The sequence below is a fragment of the Marmota monax genome, unplaced genomic scaffold (genome assembly GCF_021218885.2).
Source record: "Marmota monax isolate L192 unplaced genomic scaffold, Marmota_monax_Labrador192_F-V1.1 WCK01_AAM20220418_F8-fsc00090, whole genome shotgun sequence".
NCBI lineage: Eukaryota > Metazoa > Chordata > Mammalia > Rodentia > Sciuridae > Marmota > Marmota monax.
The window spans coordinates 479250-495995 of NW_026695219.1; the positions used below are offsets into that span (position 1 = coordinate 479250).

The 16746-nt window shown below is 43.6% G+C and overlaps 1 protein-coding gene across 7 annotated transcripts in view; it reads left to right on the forward strand.

The window, feature by feature from the left end:
- The window catches only part of Frmd4a (FERM domain containing 4A), a 581879-nt gene that overhangs the window by 430270 nt on the left and 134863 nt on the right, over positions 1-16746 (forward strand). For all 7 annotated transcript variants that reach the window (XM_058575149.1, XM_058575147.1, XM_058575148.1 and 4 more), the window contains one exon: positions 9185-9279. In XM_058575149.1, coding sequence (XP_058431132.1) covers positions 9185-9279 — 95 coding nt within the window. The remainder of the gene's footprint in view (positions 1-9184; positions 9280-16746) is intronic.

Consider the following 16746-nt stretch of genomic DNA (forward strand, 5'->3'; position numbering starts at 1 on the left):
TCTTTTTTTAAAGAAAAGAAATGGCAGTGATGGACAAGATGGCATGGGAAATTAAGCTTGGAATCTCAAGTTGAAGCCTGGTTTAGCATCCCCATGTTCACTAGAAATAGATCGGATTTGGGGCTGTGGACCTGGCAGCCCTGTGTCGTTGGGCAGGTTGAGTACTCTGTGGTCCTTTTTGTGTTTCCTCTCCTCACAGCAGAGCTATTGTTTCATTAATGTGGTGGGGGCTGCATTAACAGTCCTAGCGACTTGCCCTGAGCAGGCTGGAGTCTGGGGGTTGTTCTGTTAATCAGGAGGTACAACCTAATGAACACCTGCCCACTCCCAGCATCCCCGGGGGCGACTGAATAAAGCAGACTCCCCAGCCGTCTGGGGAGCACTTGCCTTTCTAGAGATGCAATAATTATGTACGCCTGTCAAAGTCTTCCCGTTGGGCATCTTTCAGATGCATAGATGAGAAAGACTTTCTCCCAGACTGCCATGGCCCCAGCTCTTCAAGAAAGCCAAGACCAGGCTGTACCTTAGAAAAATATGGAAGAAACCACATGGAAATAAGAGGAAAGGATCAAGGAAATAATGTAAAAAGGGAAGGGAAAGGTGAAACAGCTGGGAAACTTTAAAAGATTGTTCCCAGGGAGTCCCCACCCCTGGGTTGAATGGCAGAGTCCCTTGGAAAAGGAGAGGGATGGACGGAGAGGAAGGAGGCAATTAAAGCAGTCAACTGTGGCTGTTGGGCTGCCCGAGAAGTCAGTACTGAAGAAGGAGGCACAGTTAAGAATGGGGCGCAGACATCCTTTTGGGGGTACGAAAGTAATGGTGCCTGCAGGCACATGATTTGAGACCTGGCGACTCTCCTGAAACACTGAGCATGTGACATCTGGTCCCTTCTATTGGTGTGCGTCACCACCACCGTCTGCCTCGCAATTCTCTGCTTCAGACCCGTGCCCAGAGAGTGTCCAGGAGGCATCCCCTCCTGAGGTCTGCTTCCCTGCTGGGCTGGTCTAACAGTAAACACTCTACTCTTTAGTCTGTCCCAGCTACCAATAAGAAGCCTTTATTATGCACCTACTGTGTGGCAGGTACTGCATTAGCTGTAGAGCTACAAATATTAATAAAATACAGCTTATCATCCTGGGAATTAACTCACAAAATTGACAAAATTCTATTGCCTTTTGCAAAAGCATCTCAGAAAGGCTTGGACGTCGGAGGAGCCTGAGGCTGGCTGGATCTCTACACCAGTGTTCAAAACAAAGCCCCGTTCAGGAGCTCCATTGTTCACCGAGGTGACCGCAGTTCATAACAACGTCCTGCAGACTTGAAAATTGCTAACAGTTGATTTTTAAATTTTCTTGCCATGAAAAAAAAGCATGTGAGGAGATGGATATATTAATTAGCTTGATTTAGTCCAATCAAAACATTTTATGTTGTATACCAAAAATACAGCACATGCAATTTTTGTCAATTTTTCTAAAAACATGAATAGGTAAAAATTATTTTAAGTTAAATGCCAGGCTTTGGAGTGAGCTCTAGGCCTTGTAAGCCCTGAGTCCGTTGGGGGTTGAGATCTTGGGCACACTGTTTAGCATGTCTGTGCCCCAGTGTCCTCACCCATAAGCCATTGCAGAGTGGCTCTGAAGACTGAGATGATGTAGGTAAGCTTGTGGGACAGAGCCGGGGGAGATGCCAGTGCTCGGTAGCCAGGGCAGTCACCAAGCAGCTCCACCCGAGACCCCAGCAAGTCTAGACTTGAGGTCATTCGCTTTTGCTAGTAGCTGCCTATTTCCTGCCTTGACCCACTTTTTTCATTCATGCGCTTTTGTTGTTTGTTTTGCCGAGCTGGGGGTGGGACCTAGCACTCTGCCTTGGAGCCACATCCCCAGCCCAGGTCTGAGGCTCTTTTTATCACTTCTTGTGCCCAGGTGACCTACGCCCACCTTGCTGTAGTGGTTGAGACCTGCCACCTGCCACGCATTAGCTGTGAACATTTGGCAAAGGACCTCTCTCTCTCTGGGTCTTGGTTCCCTCCTCTGTTGAAGGGATGCTCCTGGCATCTCCTCCAGAGGATTCCTATTTCTAGCCTGTCGGAGCCGATTCAGGGGAGTCCCAGCGCGGGCTGGACCGCAGGCTCTGTGCTTCATGAAGGGCACTGTTATCTTAGCTGCTCTGCTCCCAGCCAGCTTTACTGTGATGATATACTGCTGTTGGCCCCTAAACTGGAGCTAAAAGATTTGTCCCATGTGCACTAAGGGGTCAGGTTCGGGATGGCGAGAGATAGCTGTGATGGGGAAATACCGCCTCCAGTGGGACCAGCTTGCTGCCTGGTAGAAGTTCTTTGGAATTTCACTACCTGTTCTGAGTGCTCAGGAGCCGAGAAGGGTGCAGGCCCCATGTTCTTCACACCAATCTGCACTTAGAAACTGGTCTCCCTCTGCCCCCTGCCACAGATTCAGGCAAATCAGCCTCTTCTTCTGATCAGCTGAGCACCCTTAGGAGACAAGGGGAGGAGGAGCTGCTAGGACCTGCAGCCCATCCTTCCTGTAGAAATGCACAGAATGGCCTCATGCCTCCCCTCCAGCATGGCCTCCCTCCCCAGGAATAAAGAGCAGCCATGTGCATAGCTAATGTGCCCACGCTGGGCTCACTGCAAAGCCCCCAGGGTGAGGGTGAGGGGACAAAATGACAGGCAGCCATTCAGCCATCATTTATTCAACACCACCCCCCCCCACCCGGTTTCCAGGAGCATTCAGCCCAGCCCCTCCCGTCCAGTCTAGGGCAGACTGCCTGTGCTTTCTACCCACCCCTGAACTGCCCATCTCACAGCTGTGGCCACTCCTAAAAGGCAGGAGTGACCCATCCATCTGGTCACAGAGTCCCATGTACAGCAGATGGGTAGGCAGTGCAGGGTACAGAGCTCCTGTAGCTGTGCCACCAAGATGAACATGACCTGTCCTCTGTCACCCTAGAAGTCACAGTGCATCTTGCAGTGACAAGGGAATTGCCAAGAACATCCTCAGGTTGGAGGGAGTTAAGAAGGTCAGGCTTCCGACAGCTCTGATTCCTCCCAAAGCACAGATGGGAGCTGTTTGATGGTTACTGTTTGATGTTTTATTTTTGTGTGTGTGTTTTAGTGCAGTTAACTCAGAAGTGGCAATTGCTTTGATTTGGAATATGTATGATGTCACAAGGGAATAGTGACTAACAAGAAGGGGCTCTAGCAGGGGATTGCTCTCACTGAGTGGAACCCCCTGGCCAAGGCTTGGCTCTGAGACCAAGGCTGCCTGCCCTGCCTCCTGCCCAGGGTGGCCTGGGCACTGTCAAGAAAGAGCACCTGTGCCAGGAGGGAGCTTGGAAGTCACCATGTGGCAAACGCCCAGCCAGTACTGAGTCTCCCACTCCTAGTAGCTGTCTGGGAAGAGAGACTTTGGGGTCTCAATCTGAGAATGCGTATGATTTTCCTGTGGCTTCCAGAACAAATAACCCCCAAACTCAGTGGCTGAAAGTGTCAGGAAGGTATTCTCTGGCAGTCCTGGAGGCGGCTGGAGAAGGCCCTCATCTCAGGCCTCTTTCAGCTTCCAGCGGCTGCTGGCATGTTCCTCGACCTGTGTCTCCATCTCCCCAGTCTCCACCTCTGTCTTCCTAGGTCTTCTTGGTGTGGCTGCATCGAAAGTCCCTCCGTCAGCCTTTTATAAAAAGACATGTAATGGCACTTAGGGCCCAGAGCTTCTCAGCACTTTGTATGAATCCTTACTCGCTCATTTGTCAGGGTTCACTCATCCTCACAGCCACCCATAGATGTGGGGCATAGTCACTATCACCATTTTGCAGTTCGGGAAACTGAAGCTTGGGAGTTCAGTTACTTACCCTAGATAACTAAGAAAGGCAAGACATGTCAACAGACTGGAGTTAAGAAATCAGGGAGGAATCAGGTGGTTTTCAGGTTTTTAGGATGAGTGAATAAAATCTTTTGAGTGGGCTAGGGAGTTTTTAGGGAAAGAAGTTAAACTTAATAAGAACATAAAGAATAATATTTTAGAATATCTATCCCATTGATTCCAGTTGATCATTTTAAAGTTGGGAAAACCGAGGCTCAGAGAGGTTTTATAATTTGTTTGAGATCATCTACCTAGATATACACCTTTCGAGTTTGAAATGGTGGAGTAGTATATGATAGTAAATATATTAAGTGAAGAATTGGGGGGTGCCGGGTGCCACTTCTTTATCCGACACCTGGAGGATCACGGTCACGTAGACAGTACCTGTCACACACAAGTCCGGTGTGGTTTTGAGCATAACAGTTGTCTGTGTCTCACCCAGAAGAAGTAGGCAGGGCCTAAATACTGGAATATGCTAGGTAAGTGCAGTTTCCAGAGGAGCCGTGAGAGGCCTTGGAACTCAGGTCTTGGAGTCAGAACAGCAAAGGCAATCAGCTGTGACACAGGTCACCAAGCTCACGGAGCATTGGTAAGGCCATCCTGTTGGCATATTGAAGGGGACATTTGTAAGATTTCATTTTCCAGGAGGAACACAAGCCTAGAAAGACAAAGGCAAAAGAATTTGGGATAGAAAAAGGAAAACAGAGAATCAGTTGAGTCTGAATAACATTGATTAAGGGCTGAGCAAGTCAGTCTGAAACACATGGACCTCACAGGACCAGGACCACGAGGACCAGAGGAGGCTGTTTCCAATGTACTCACGACATGCAGGGCTTGCTGTGCTCACGGGGGTGGTTAGGCCTCTGCCCAGTGTGTCCTGCACAACTCAATGGGGCTACAGGCTGCCTTTTTCTGGCCTCGCTCCCAGCCTGAATCCTGCAAAGCCCCACAAATGTTTATAGGACCAGTAATTAGCAATTATAATCAGCAGGATTCTGTAAACATCCCTTCAAAGTACATAATAGCAGAGAGCTTTCTGCCTACCCGGCAACTTGCTCTAAATGAGTTCAAGGAACTTTCGGAAAGATGTAGTTCATTAATCACCATCATGTCAAGGTAGTACATCGTCTCTTGCAAGATCAGGAAATCAAGATGCTGATGTTCAAGAGGTTTAACCAGCCTTACAGAGACTGAGAGATTCAGCTCCTGAGTCAATCAGGATGGGCGAGGTCATGCTGCAATGACAAATGACCCCTGAAGTCTCTTCGGCTTGAAGAGTAAGTTTGCTTCCCACACTACTCGCCCCTCCGGTGTCCGGCGGGGGCACCCTTACTCTCACTCATGGGAGCATCCGCCATCTGGATTGCTGCCAGTCACGATAGGAAATAGCACGTGGTTTTTACCAGGAGTAAAAATCTGGGAGTTGTAACCTCCACTTCCCTGCCTTAATTTCTCCATCTATAAATTATGGGTGACAAAGGTAGATTTTTCTTCCTTAAGAGTGTTACATCTGATCTATAATAACTGTTGAGCACAGTAATGAGACTGGCCTTTTTAAATTTTTTAAACAAAAGATACCCATCCAAATACCAACCACATAGGTAAAACCCTTGAAAAGGAGTTCATTTGAAAGCATGAAGTTTATCCACGATGCCACTACAGCCCAGAGTCCTACAGTCGCCTTCCATTTATAAGTCACCAGAAAAGCTCTTTTTTTTTTTTTAGAAGTTTCAATATAAAAAGGATTGTGGCCACAAGCAAAAGCAGAAGGACATGTCACCATGCAGAGGCCACAAGTCAGTCTTCACAAGGCTCCCAAGATGGCATTCATCCCTCTAGTGACTTCTTCAGTGTCTTGAGTCATTTCTTTTAACTTTGTAGGCTCAGAAATCTGACTTCCACACTCCCAGGGCAAGACTCCCATTAACCAAATGTATAAATTCATGATATCAATGTATTGGTTTCAACTGAGAAGTATCACCTTCACCCAGACAGGACCCTCAGGGAACATGATTCTTGACCTCTCACCCAGGAAGTAATGAGGTCAGCAGAATGGCAGAGGGAACTTACCCATGTGGGTTTTGAGGCCAGCCAGAGCTTGGTTTCTGATTATTTTCTATCTTTTTCTGAGGGATTGGGCAGGAGGAGGTAAAATATGCATAATAAAATTTACCATTTTTACCCATTTTCAAGTATGCAATTCAGGGGCATTGAATACATTGATAATGTTATGTAATAATAACCAGTATTTCCAAAATTTTTTGTCATGTCAAACAGAAATTCTGCAACCATTAAGCAATAACTCCTCATCCTCTCCTCCACCAGCCCCAGGTAACCTCTGTGAAATTGCCTATTTTAGTTACTTCCTATAAGTGGAATGAGACAATATACAATCTTTGTCTTTTTGTATTTGTCTCTGTCCCTTAGCATAATATTGTCTGGGTTCATCCATGTTGTCACATGGGTCAGGATTTTATTCCTTTTTGAGGCTAAATAATATTCCATTGTGTATACCCAGACCTTGTTCTAAATTTGGGCTTTGCTGCAAGACTGAGGGTAGCCTGCTGATGTCTCCCACTCTCAGAGTCTTGATGGGCAAAGGATGATAACCTGTATGTTAGATAGTGATGAGCTCAGACAAGGGGTTCTCGGCATCACATCCAGGATGTAGTAATTCCTCAGTGAGTCCCTTGGAAGGCACAAAATTAGCAACAGGATAGCTAAGTGTAACAGGATCTGCTGAAATAGCCCCGTGTCTCCATTTTTGCTATTAAGAGACTTTGTCTGAATAAGGGACCCAAGTACTCAATGCCTGTTGCCTAAGGTCCGGTTTCTGGGTTCATCTCCTCTGCTTCCCAAACTGCCCCTCTCATCCCAAAGAGAAAGAAATCGTATTTCTGTCATTTCCAAGATTGGGCTGGATCTCTCACCACAATCTGCAAGAACCCACAAAAATTTACTCTGTAGTCACACCTCATTTTATAATATGAGGTCACCCCAGCATGTTCACCCACTCCTCCTCTAATCCCGTTCACTAAACTTGACTCCAGGTGACTTTTGACATTTGCAAAACAGCAAATCCATTTAAGTGCAGGATAATTTATCACCAATGAGGATACTGTGTGATGCATGCTTGAATGACAAACCCAAAAGATTATAAAAAGTGTTTTAAGAAAGAGCAGCCACCATGCACATGCTGTGACTCCCCTGAAAGGGATGGCAATGACTTGGACAGATAAATTGTAGTACATTGCAATTTTTAATTAATTAATTAACTTATGTTAATTAGGTATATATGACAGCAGAATGCATTTTGATTCATTGCACACAATTGCAGCAAGACCTTTCATTTCTCTGGCTGACCACGAGGTAGCGTCATACCGCATGTGCAGTCATACATGTACCTAGGGTAATGATGTCCATCTGGTTCCACCATTTTAAAAGCAGCCACACTGCCCCAGTTACTGGGCATTGAGCCCAGGGGTGCTCAACCACTGAGCCACATTCCTAGCCCTTTTTAATTTTTATTTCGAGACAGGAACTTGATAAATTGCTTAGGGTCTCGCTAAGTTGCTGAAGCTGGCTTTGAACTTGCGATCTTGCTGCCTCCATCCCCTGAGCTGCTGGGATTACAGACGTGTGCCACCAAGCCTGGCTCACAACTGAAATATTTTTTTTTAAGATAGAGTGAGAGAGAGAGAGTGAGAGAGAAAATTTTTTAATATTTATTTATTTATTTTTTTTTAGTTTTTGGCGGACACAACATCTTTGTTTGTATGTGGTGCTGAGAATCGAACCTGGGCCGCACGCATGCCAGGCGAGCGCGCTACCCCTTGAGCCACATCCCCTGCCCCCAACTGAAATATTAAATGCCTTGAAAATGGGCAACCAAACACCTTCTGGGGGCAAACAATGTTGGCAGCAGAGTCAGCAGCAGCCCACAGCACGTTTGTTGGAAGCTTCAAGAGTTCCCATTTTCATTTACTTTGTAATCCATCAGTGATGTTCTGAGATGTGCCATGCATGTCCCTCTGTATTCCCCCAGGGGAGGATTTTTTCTATAAATAAAGGAGTGCCTGACATAAAACCTTAAATTCCCTATTGGTTCAGAGGTTGCTCTTTCACCTTTTCAAAATGGAGAGGGAACAGAAGTTAACAGGTGTTGGTTTATCAAGATGGATTCTCCTGCTGATTTCTGTCTTCTAGGAAGGAAGTACCACCAGAGCTTCAAACCCACACTGGTCAGTTCAGTGGTTTTCACTGGCAAACCGATGGCCATTGAGGGTGGTGGAGGAAGGCAGCAAAGAGACAAACATCCTGACTTGATCTCTGGGGGCCATTTTCTCCGTGTGCAATGGATGATGTCACAGGCTGTGATGAGGATTGAAGCCACTGGTAGTTCTACAGTGCTTAGAATAGTGCCTGCCACCTGGCAAGTACTGACAGTCTGACTTAGGATGACTCAACCTGTGATTCGGGGACTTCACAATGGTACAAAAGCAATATGCATTCAGCAGAAACCACACTTTGAATTTTGAATTTGGATCTTTTTCCCCAGGCTGGTGAAATGAGGTCCTCTCTCAGGTCACTGGGCAGTGGCAGCTCCCAGTCAGCCACATGATCATGGGGGGAACAATCTCCAGCACTCACAGTGCACTGTGTTGCAGAGTTCTGATGCTTAATAGGGTAGGAGTTGTAAATGTATTTCTGACTTAATATTTTCAACTTATGAGTAACCTCACCGTAAGTACAGGGGCATATGTAGATAAATATTTGTTAAATAGGATACTTTTTTCTAATAAAGCATCTTTCTGCCAGTTCAGCATAAAATGTGGGAAAGGGGGCTGGGGATGTGGCTCAAGCGGTAGTGCATTCACCTGGCATGTGCAGGGCGCTGGGTTCGATCCTCAGCACCACATACAAACAAAGATGTTGTGTCCACCGAAAACTAAAAAATAAATATTAAAATTTTCTCTCTCTCTCTCTCTCTCTCTGTTTAAAAAAAAAATGTGTCACCAGGTTTGACAGTCCAGCCAAAGCACAATTGCCATTCGTCAATAGCACAAAACTACTAGGAAACAAGACATCATCTCCATCTCATGAGGACCCTTCATTTAGCTGTCTGCTCAACAGAATCCTCATTGTCTATTCCTTTGGGTTTTGTAAAGATCATTCACACTTATTTACAGGGCTCGAGCTTTGAGACATTCTGTTGAAAATGAATGTTAGAAATCTGAGGTTGCATGTTTCAGGAAAAGTCATCTCGTCCTGGGTCACTTAACCCTTTTCCTTTTGTATTCTCCCCCCAGCCCAAGCTTTTGGCCAAGGAGCTTCTTGACCTCGTGGCATCTCACTTCAACCTGAAGGAGAAGGAATACTTTGGAATAGCATTCACGGATGAGACGTAAGTGCTGCCCTGAGCCCCCCAACCCCCGACAATCCTCATCACAGGGGCAGAACCTGACATTGCCAGCCCCAGCGGTGAGCAGTGAAATCAGAGGCAAGTGAAATCAGAGGCAAGATGCTTGGGTCCCGTGGTCTGGGGTCAATCCAAGTTCATCATCTGAATTTCAAAAGCCTTGTGATCATGCCTGGAACAGTCAAGGAATATAATTAGGGTGGTGCCAATATTACCAAGTTATTAGGTAAACTCTCTCTTAAAATCAAGAAGGTTTGTGTTCAGACCAAAATGTTTACTTTAAAAAAAAAAAGCTTACTTTTAAAAAAGTATATCTGTATGGTTTTGGTTTTCTTGAAAGTTAAGTGAAAACTTCTGGAAATTAAACATTTCTCTCTTGTATTGGAATAACAATAACAGGAAGTAAATATGATGATAAATTCAAAAGGAAGAATATCTGAGCAGTTTCACTGAGCTGAAACAGAATATAAAAATTAAAAATTCAGATCACTCACATCTGGTGAAAAGTAGATTTGCTTTCAACAGTCTTTCAGCTCCGTGAAGTGGTGTTTTGCAATCTAAGGAAGGAATATCTTTACTAAAATTTCAATTTTCTTCTCAGTGTACTGTTTAAAGAGTGCAGTGGATACCTGCCTGAATTCCCTCACAAAAAATGTTATTTTTATTCTATGCAGGTGTTTCATAGTTCTCTTTCCTCTGTGTGTATCCAAGTATACATACATGCACACTCCTCTGCATCTTTAAATTATGAAGCTGAGTCCCTACAATGCCCAGATCAGGGTTAGGATAGAGGCTGGACAAGACCTTACAGGGGCCTAGGCCCCAGGGAACGAGTCAGGAAGGAAGGTAGCCCTGGTCTAGAGGGATTGCCCTGGCCAAGTAAGTGCAGCTGTGAGAAGGCAGGGCCTGTGCAAAAGAGCAGCCAGCAGGTAATTAAAAAAGGAAAAAGAAAAAACCCTAGAATATATGCTTTTAAGCAACTACACCTTTAAAACAATTACTTTCACAAATGCAAATGTTTTCTCCCTTTTCTCTTGAGAATCACGTTAAGCCCCTTAAATTGCTTTTCATACTGTTCACTGATTAGAAGGAAATCCTAAATTTCAATTAATCATATCCCCATTGTTCCCGCTTCCCAAGTAAGTTTACTCAACTCAGAGATTGCATGAACTCTAGACATGTCCCAATCAGACTAACCTTTTGAGTCAACAAGAATCAAAGAATGAGCATGTGCTCCTGGCCAAAGAGTTAGAAGCGGTCAGTTGAATGTTTCAGACCACTGCTGCAATAGCATCAGCCGGAAGGTGGAATGTCACTCTTCTTTCTCCCGGAAGAGAAGAGAGAACAAAGAAAAGTCTTGTACTCCCTCTAGTGCATAGCTGGCAGAGGGTGGAAGCCGTCCTTCCGGAGAGTCTAGAGAAGATGCAGCCACCTCCATCCCATCCCGCCAGATCTGAGTGGGCCGCTCGAGCAATGGCAAGAGTGGCCGCAGGCAGCCCACAGGGGATCAGCTGGAAATAGGTGGAGCTGGCAGATGGTTCCTGAACAGGAACTAGCAGAGTCACCTGACGCACTGGAGGAGAAAGGGCAAGTGTCAAGAAGCCCAGAGGAAATGGAGAGGCAGCACCTCTGAGGGGCTGGCACAGGGAGACAGAACCCATGGTTCCGGGGGACAGCCCTGACTCAAGCACAGTCCATCATGCCTGACAATGCCTCGGCCCACACACACCTCTGGGGCCTCTTTGTTGATGTGAACTTTTCCCCTTTTCCTGGTAGGAAAGAGAAGAACAAGAGCTGCCCCCACAAAATTGTGCCTGTGCGTGTGACCTGGTCTGGGCTGGCAATGCCAAGAGAGTATGTCCCCAGCCCGCCCTCCACGTGCCACGCAAGGCTAACATGAGATCTTTTAATGCTGTTTCAGACTGTGCATGTGGACCATGAGGTGTGTATGCGTGTGTGTGCGTGTGTGATTTATGAGCAGACTACACTCTGTTTCATAATAAAATGCAGCAGAAGTGTGGCCCTTTGTGACAGCTGTGGTGTGCCACATGTATTTGCTATGTTCCTGTGCAAATCAAGCAAGGTTAACACTTGGAAAGTGCTTGCAAACTGTAAAATACTGACCAAATGCAACATTTTCATTCCTCAGAGTAGGATTTCTAGTGGACTATGTGACTCCTTGGCCAAATACTGTCAGTGATTCTTTCTATATTAACTGCTCTTGATGACGTTTTATGGAATCTGGATGGGACCTGAGGAAAGATGCATAAAACAGAACACAGACAGGAAATTGGAAGTTCCTTTAAGCTTCTCTCACCCCACAAGTTATATTCATTAATGAAGTGTCTGAGTATATGGTGAAAGAGTTTATACCCATAAATGTTTAATAATGTTAGGAATCAGCAATTTTGCAGCATTAATTAATACTAGCTCTTCCTTCTCTTTTTTATTATGATTTTGTATTTTTTACTTTGAAATAATTAGTATTATAGAAGAGTTGCAAAATATAGTACAGGACATTCCTGTGTACCCTCTACCCACTTTTCCCGTGTGTTGGCATCTTATCAATCATGTTACTTGTTTAACCTATCAAAAGCTAAGGAATTAACATATTGTTAATAAAACACAGATATTCAGATTTACCAGTTTTTCCATGAATTTCTTTTATTGTTCTAGGATTTAATTGCATTTAGCCTCCTTTTATTTTTATTAACTCTGTCCCAATAAACAGAGGTGCTGGTGGTCATCTGTTGATGATCTGAGCTGTGATGATGTACACACAGGACATTGGGCAGCCTTTAAAGCATTCTGAAACAAAGGGCCTGGTACAACTGTTGATGGGGTTGTAAATTAGTATAAACACTGTGGAAATCAGTGTGGATTTTTCTCAAAAGACTACACATGGAAACACCATATGATCCAGGTATATCACTTCTCAATATTTACCCTGAAAAATTAAGGTCATCTTACTACCGTGATATGTGCATACCCATGTTTATAGCAGCACAATCCATAATAGCCAAACTATGGAACCAGCCTAGGTGTCCATCAGTGGATGAATGGATAAAGAAAATGTGGTATATATACACAATGGAGTTTTATTCAGCCACAAAGAAAAATGAAATTATGTTATTTGCAGGAAAATAGATGGAACTGGGGATCATTATGATAAGTAAGTCAAATTCCTAAGGTTGAGGGTCATATGTTTTCTCATCTATGCAGAAACTAGACAGGAAACAGGTAAAGAAAGGTGGAGGAAGATCTCATGAAAGTCAAAGGGAGATGAGTAGAGGAAAGAGACCAGGAGATAGGAGATGGTGAGGGAAGGGGAAAGTGCTGGGGAGTGACACTGGCCAAATTCTATTGTGATATTGTGAATTGTGGGTATGGACAAATACAGGACAGCAAATCCCATCAGTATATACAACTATAATGCACAATAAAAAAATGTGGGAAAAACAAAAACAAAGAGCTCTGTATAAAATCAGTCTTAAAATACTTATTTATATATTGCTTGAGTCATGGTTCTCAACCTTGGCAACACATGGGGATCATCTAGGACTTTTGACAATACACCAATTCCTGGAACTAGCCCCAGCCATTCTGATATAATGGGTCTGGGCCTGGCCTGAGTGTTGTTTCTAATGTGCAGCCAAACTTAAAACCCCTATTCTAAAGAGAGAGTCTACTTCCTCCTCTGCCTTCATCCAGATCCAAGAAGAGAAGATGATTCTACTTAAACTTTGAATCCTGGAGGCCAATATCCTAGGGGCCTGCAAAGTTGTAGACCATCTCCCTTCTAAGGCTCTATTCCTAAAGGTTTGAGAACCAGCTCTAATGTTCAGATTCCGCGTTCCCATGCATACAAACAGCGTAACTGAGATTTTCATTGATCAAACATGGCTGTGCACCATTTAGAGAAAGTCATTTTTACATTTTATTTATGAAGTATATCCATTGCTGCTTTAACACTCATGTTTTATTTATTTATTTAGAAATTGCCTTGTGACAGACTTCATAACTAAAATGACTTTTAGAGTAGTTAGCAGAAATACTCCAACACACCCCAAGTTGAAATACTGATTGCCATAATATGTTTTAATTTAATCTCCAGTCATAAATTCCTGAATTACTCATTTAATGTGATAAGTATCTATGCAAAAAAAAAAAAAACCCAAAAACACTTTAAGAGGTATTTAGAAATTTGAGGGGGAAAGAGAAAAACTTGGTTAGCTATTATTGTATATCTTAAAAGCCAAGTACAGTTAGAATACATTTTCACATGCCAATTAAGAAAATGAATAGTTCCTAACCTACTATTTCATCATAGATCCCTTTGAAATTTGTTAAGAAGTTACATTCTTTCTCTCCCACAAAAGTTTATGCATGAAATTTTGGCTTAAATTTTAAGAAGGGTCACAGACACCCTGAAGCCAGGAGCCTAGTTTAAGAACCTCTAAGGAAATCAATTCATGATTTTTTTTTTTTTTTTTTTTTTGCATCTTATGTCTCAGTTAATGGAATCACCTGATTGGTACTGTTCGGGGAGTCAGATTTCCCCAGATATCAAGATCTAAAATGAACCAACTTGTTGGAAATGCGTCTGTAGACCAATGCCGGGAATGCCAGTTCCTGGGGGCGTGCCTATTGTGCATTGCCCTTACATCTTTGTCTCTACTTAAATGGAACCATGATTGGCATTGCCCAGGGTATCCACAAAGGTTCTAGTTGATGAGTATTCCTGGCCACAAGCTTATCTACAATTTAAAAATAAAGTACAAAAGCAATTTTCCAATTGTGGAAGACAGAACGAGCAGCAGCGTCTCTGGGAATGTAATTTATTTAGAAATGGGTTTGAGGTTTCCATTCATTAACTCCTGTGTGGGAGACAGGAGGCAGTCAATGGCTGCAGCCTCCGTGCCTGGGTTGCAGTACTACTCCGGGAACTTGACATTCAGCATTCATGACTACCTCCGAGAACAGCGCTGAGCTGTCAGATACTACAGCAAACAGCAGCAACATGTATTTTGTAATCAGAGAAGTACCTGAGCGTGAGTGAGTCTTTCTGTTTATACCCAAGAAAAATAAAGAACAATGGTCAATCTGAGAAGGGCTCAAGGACCCCAGCTTTCTCCTCATTCTTTTTTTTTTCTCAGTAAGGATGATATTGAGTAGCCCGTGGCCTGGGCCTGGTAAGCCTAGAGTTCTTCATATGCAACCATTTCTTCAGGGCAAAAGCAGTGTCTATACCTGGTGGCAGTCACTGAACCTATAAGAATATGGATCTGTGGGGCATAATGTAAAGCTGAAGCATTCATCTTCTTTTTTAAAAAATATTTTTTTAGTTGTAGCTGGACACAATATCTTTATTTAATTAATTTATTTTTATGTGGTGCTGAGGATCGAACCCAGGGCCTCACCCGTGCTAGGGGAGCACTCTACCACTGAGCCACAATCCCAGCCCTGCATTCGAGTTCTTAACATGTAATTTGTTTAACTTTCACTATTACCCACTGGAGAGACAGATGTAACTGGCCTTTGTTGAGCCTGTTTGTAGTTTAAGAGGTAATTAATAAGACACAGTGTAAGAAATGTTATAGAGAACATTTAAAACAGCCTTAAGGCAACATAATGAAGCCAACAATTCCTCAATAAATAAAAAAATTATACCAGAAATTCCAATTAAACCAGGAGTCCGTGATTTAGTAATCTGGTCTCCCCAGAACACATTCTACTTTGATATTCCTCTGTTATTTGAGGGTTTCTAGCTAAATTGGTATCCCTGGGCTGTCCTTAATGACATAAATAGCTAAACATTCTTGCATTTGAGGGGCGCCCCCCCACACCTCCATCCAGTGTCATTGTTAAGAATTTCATCCTTGCTTTGGCTTTCTGTAAAAGCTCATTCTACATGAAATAACCTTTCTACAGTAAAAAGTGCACAGTAGCATTCTCCCCCCAGGTCCCGAGAAGGGATTGGTGCTAGACTTATCACGCACCTCCACCCTCCAGAAGCTCTATAAACACAGCTCCCGGAGGCCATCTTTATTGAAGGTGTCAGCACTTGACCTAAAAATCTATTTGTATTATAGGTAGTAGCTAAAAGCAATCTGCTAAATAAATGCGTCCAATTTCTATTGCCCGGAAGCAATTGCATATTTATTACTGACCCAATAGTTTGACTTACGATAGCCATAATTAAATGAACAATATCTTGATCACTTTGAAGATCGTTATCAATGAGGTGATAACAAAAATGCTTTGAGCATCTGCTGGGGCACCTTTTATATTTTTTTTTTTGTTTTGTTATTGGCAAAGACACTAATGTGCATTCTCAAATGAAAAAATCAATGGGAATCATGAAAACCAAGCCTTCCAGAGTCTCTTAGTTAAATTGGGCAAAGGAAGTGCCTCTTCGCCTCTTTGTTCTTCATCCCAGCCTAACTCAAAGGGAAACAAATGGGGATTTGAAGGGAGCCCTAGATATCGGACTGGAAGCTGTTCAATAGGACAGAAAAAGCCCTCTCTAGGGAGGAAACAGCAGCCCTCCACAGTGTAGGAATTGAGACTTCATACCCAATAGAATGAGCAGAAAACAGTATTTTAACAAGTCTGACTGCCGTCAAAACCAGTGGCCCCAGAATTGTGGTCTCTACATTACTTTCTAACACATCTTTTAGCTTTTTCCAAATAGTGGACAATCACCCTAAAAGGGCCTTAGATGAGTCCACTTGTCCCTCAGTCTTTCCCTTTGTCATAATAAATAGCTAAACATTGTTAGCTATTTATTCATCAGAGAGACTTTTACAGACTTTCCAGAGGGGCCGACTTCCTTCCTCCCGAGCTCCAAAGATGGGTATTGAGGAAGTGGCCTCTCCATCTGCTACCTGAGCTGGGAAGGTGCTCACAGAATTGAGGTTGGAGAGTTGAAATAGTGGAAGTGGAGAAAGGAAGTCATTTGGGGCGGGGGGAGAGAAATGCCTTTATTTTTTTATTTTTTTATGTGGTGCTGAGAATCAAACCCGGGTCCCTCCTGTGCTAAGCCGGTGCTCTACCACTAAGCCACAATCCCAGCCCAAAGGGAAGGTCATTTTTTTATTGGTGTATCACAATCAATCATTCATATCAATGGGGATTCATTGTTAAATATCAAACATGCACACAACACAATTTGGTCAAGTTTTTTCCTCGGATATTAACTGTTCACTTTAGGGTGATTTCCACTCCTTTGTTCTCTTTGTTTTGTATCCTTTTGTGTGTGTGTGTGTGTGTGTGTGTGTGTGTGTGTTAGTTTCTGGTCATTTAATTGCTTCATAAATTCTAAACCAATACACAGCCAGGAACAAAGGAATTTTCAGTAAATAAATTCATTGCTAAAAAAAAGTGGATCTTTTCAAGAGTTTAATGTGGGGAATAAAATCTTAGCAGGGGAATCTGTGTCTTTGTTAACAC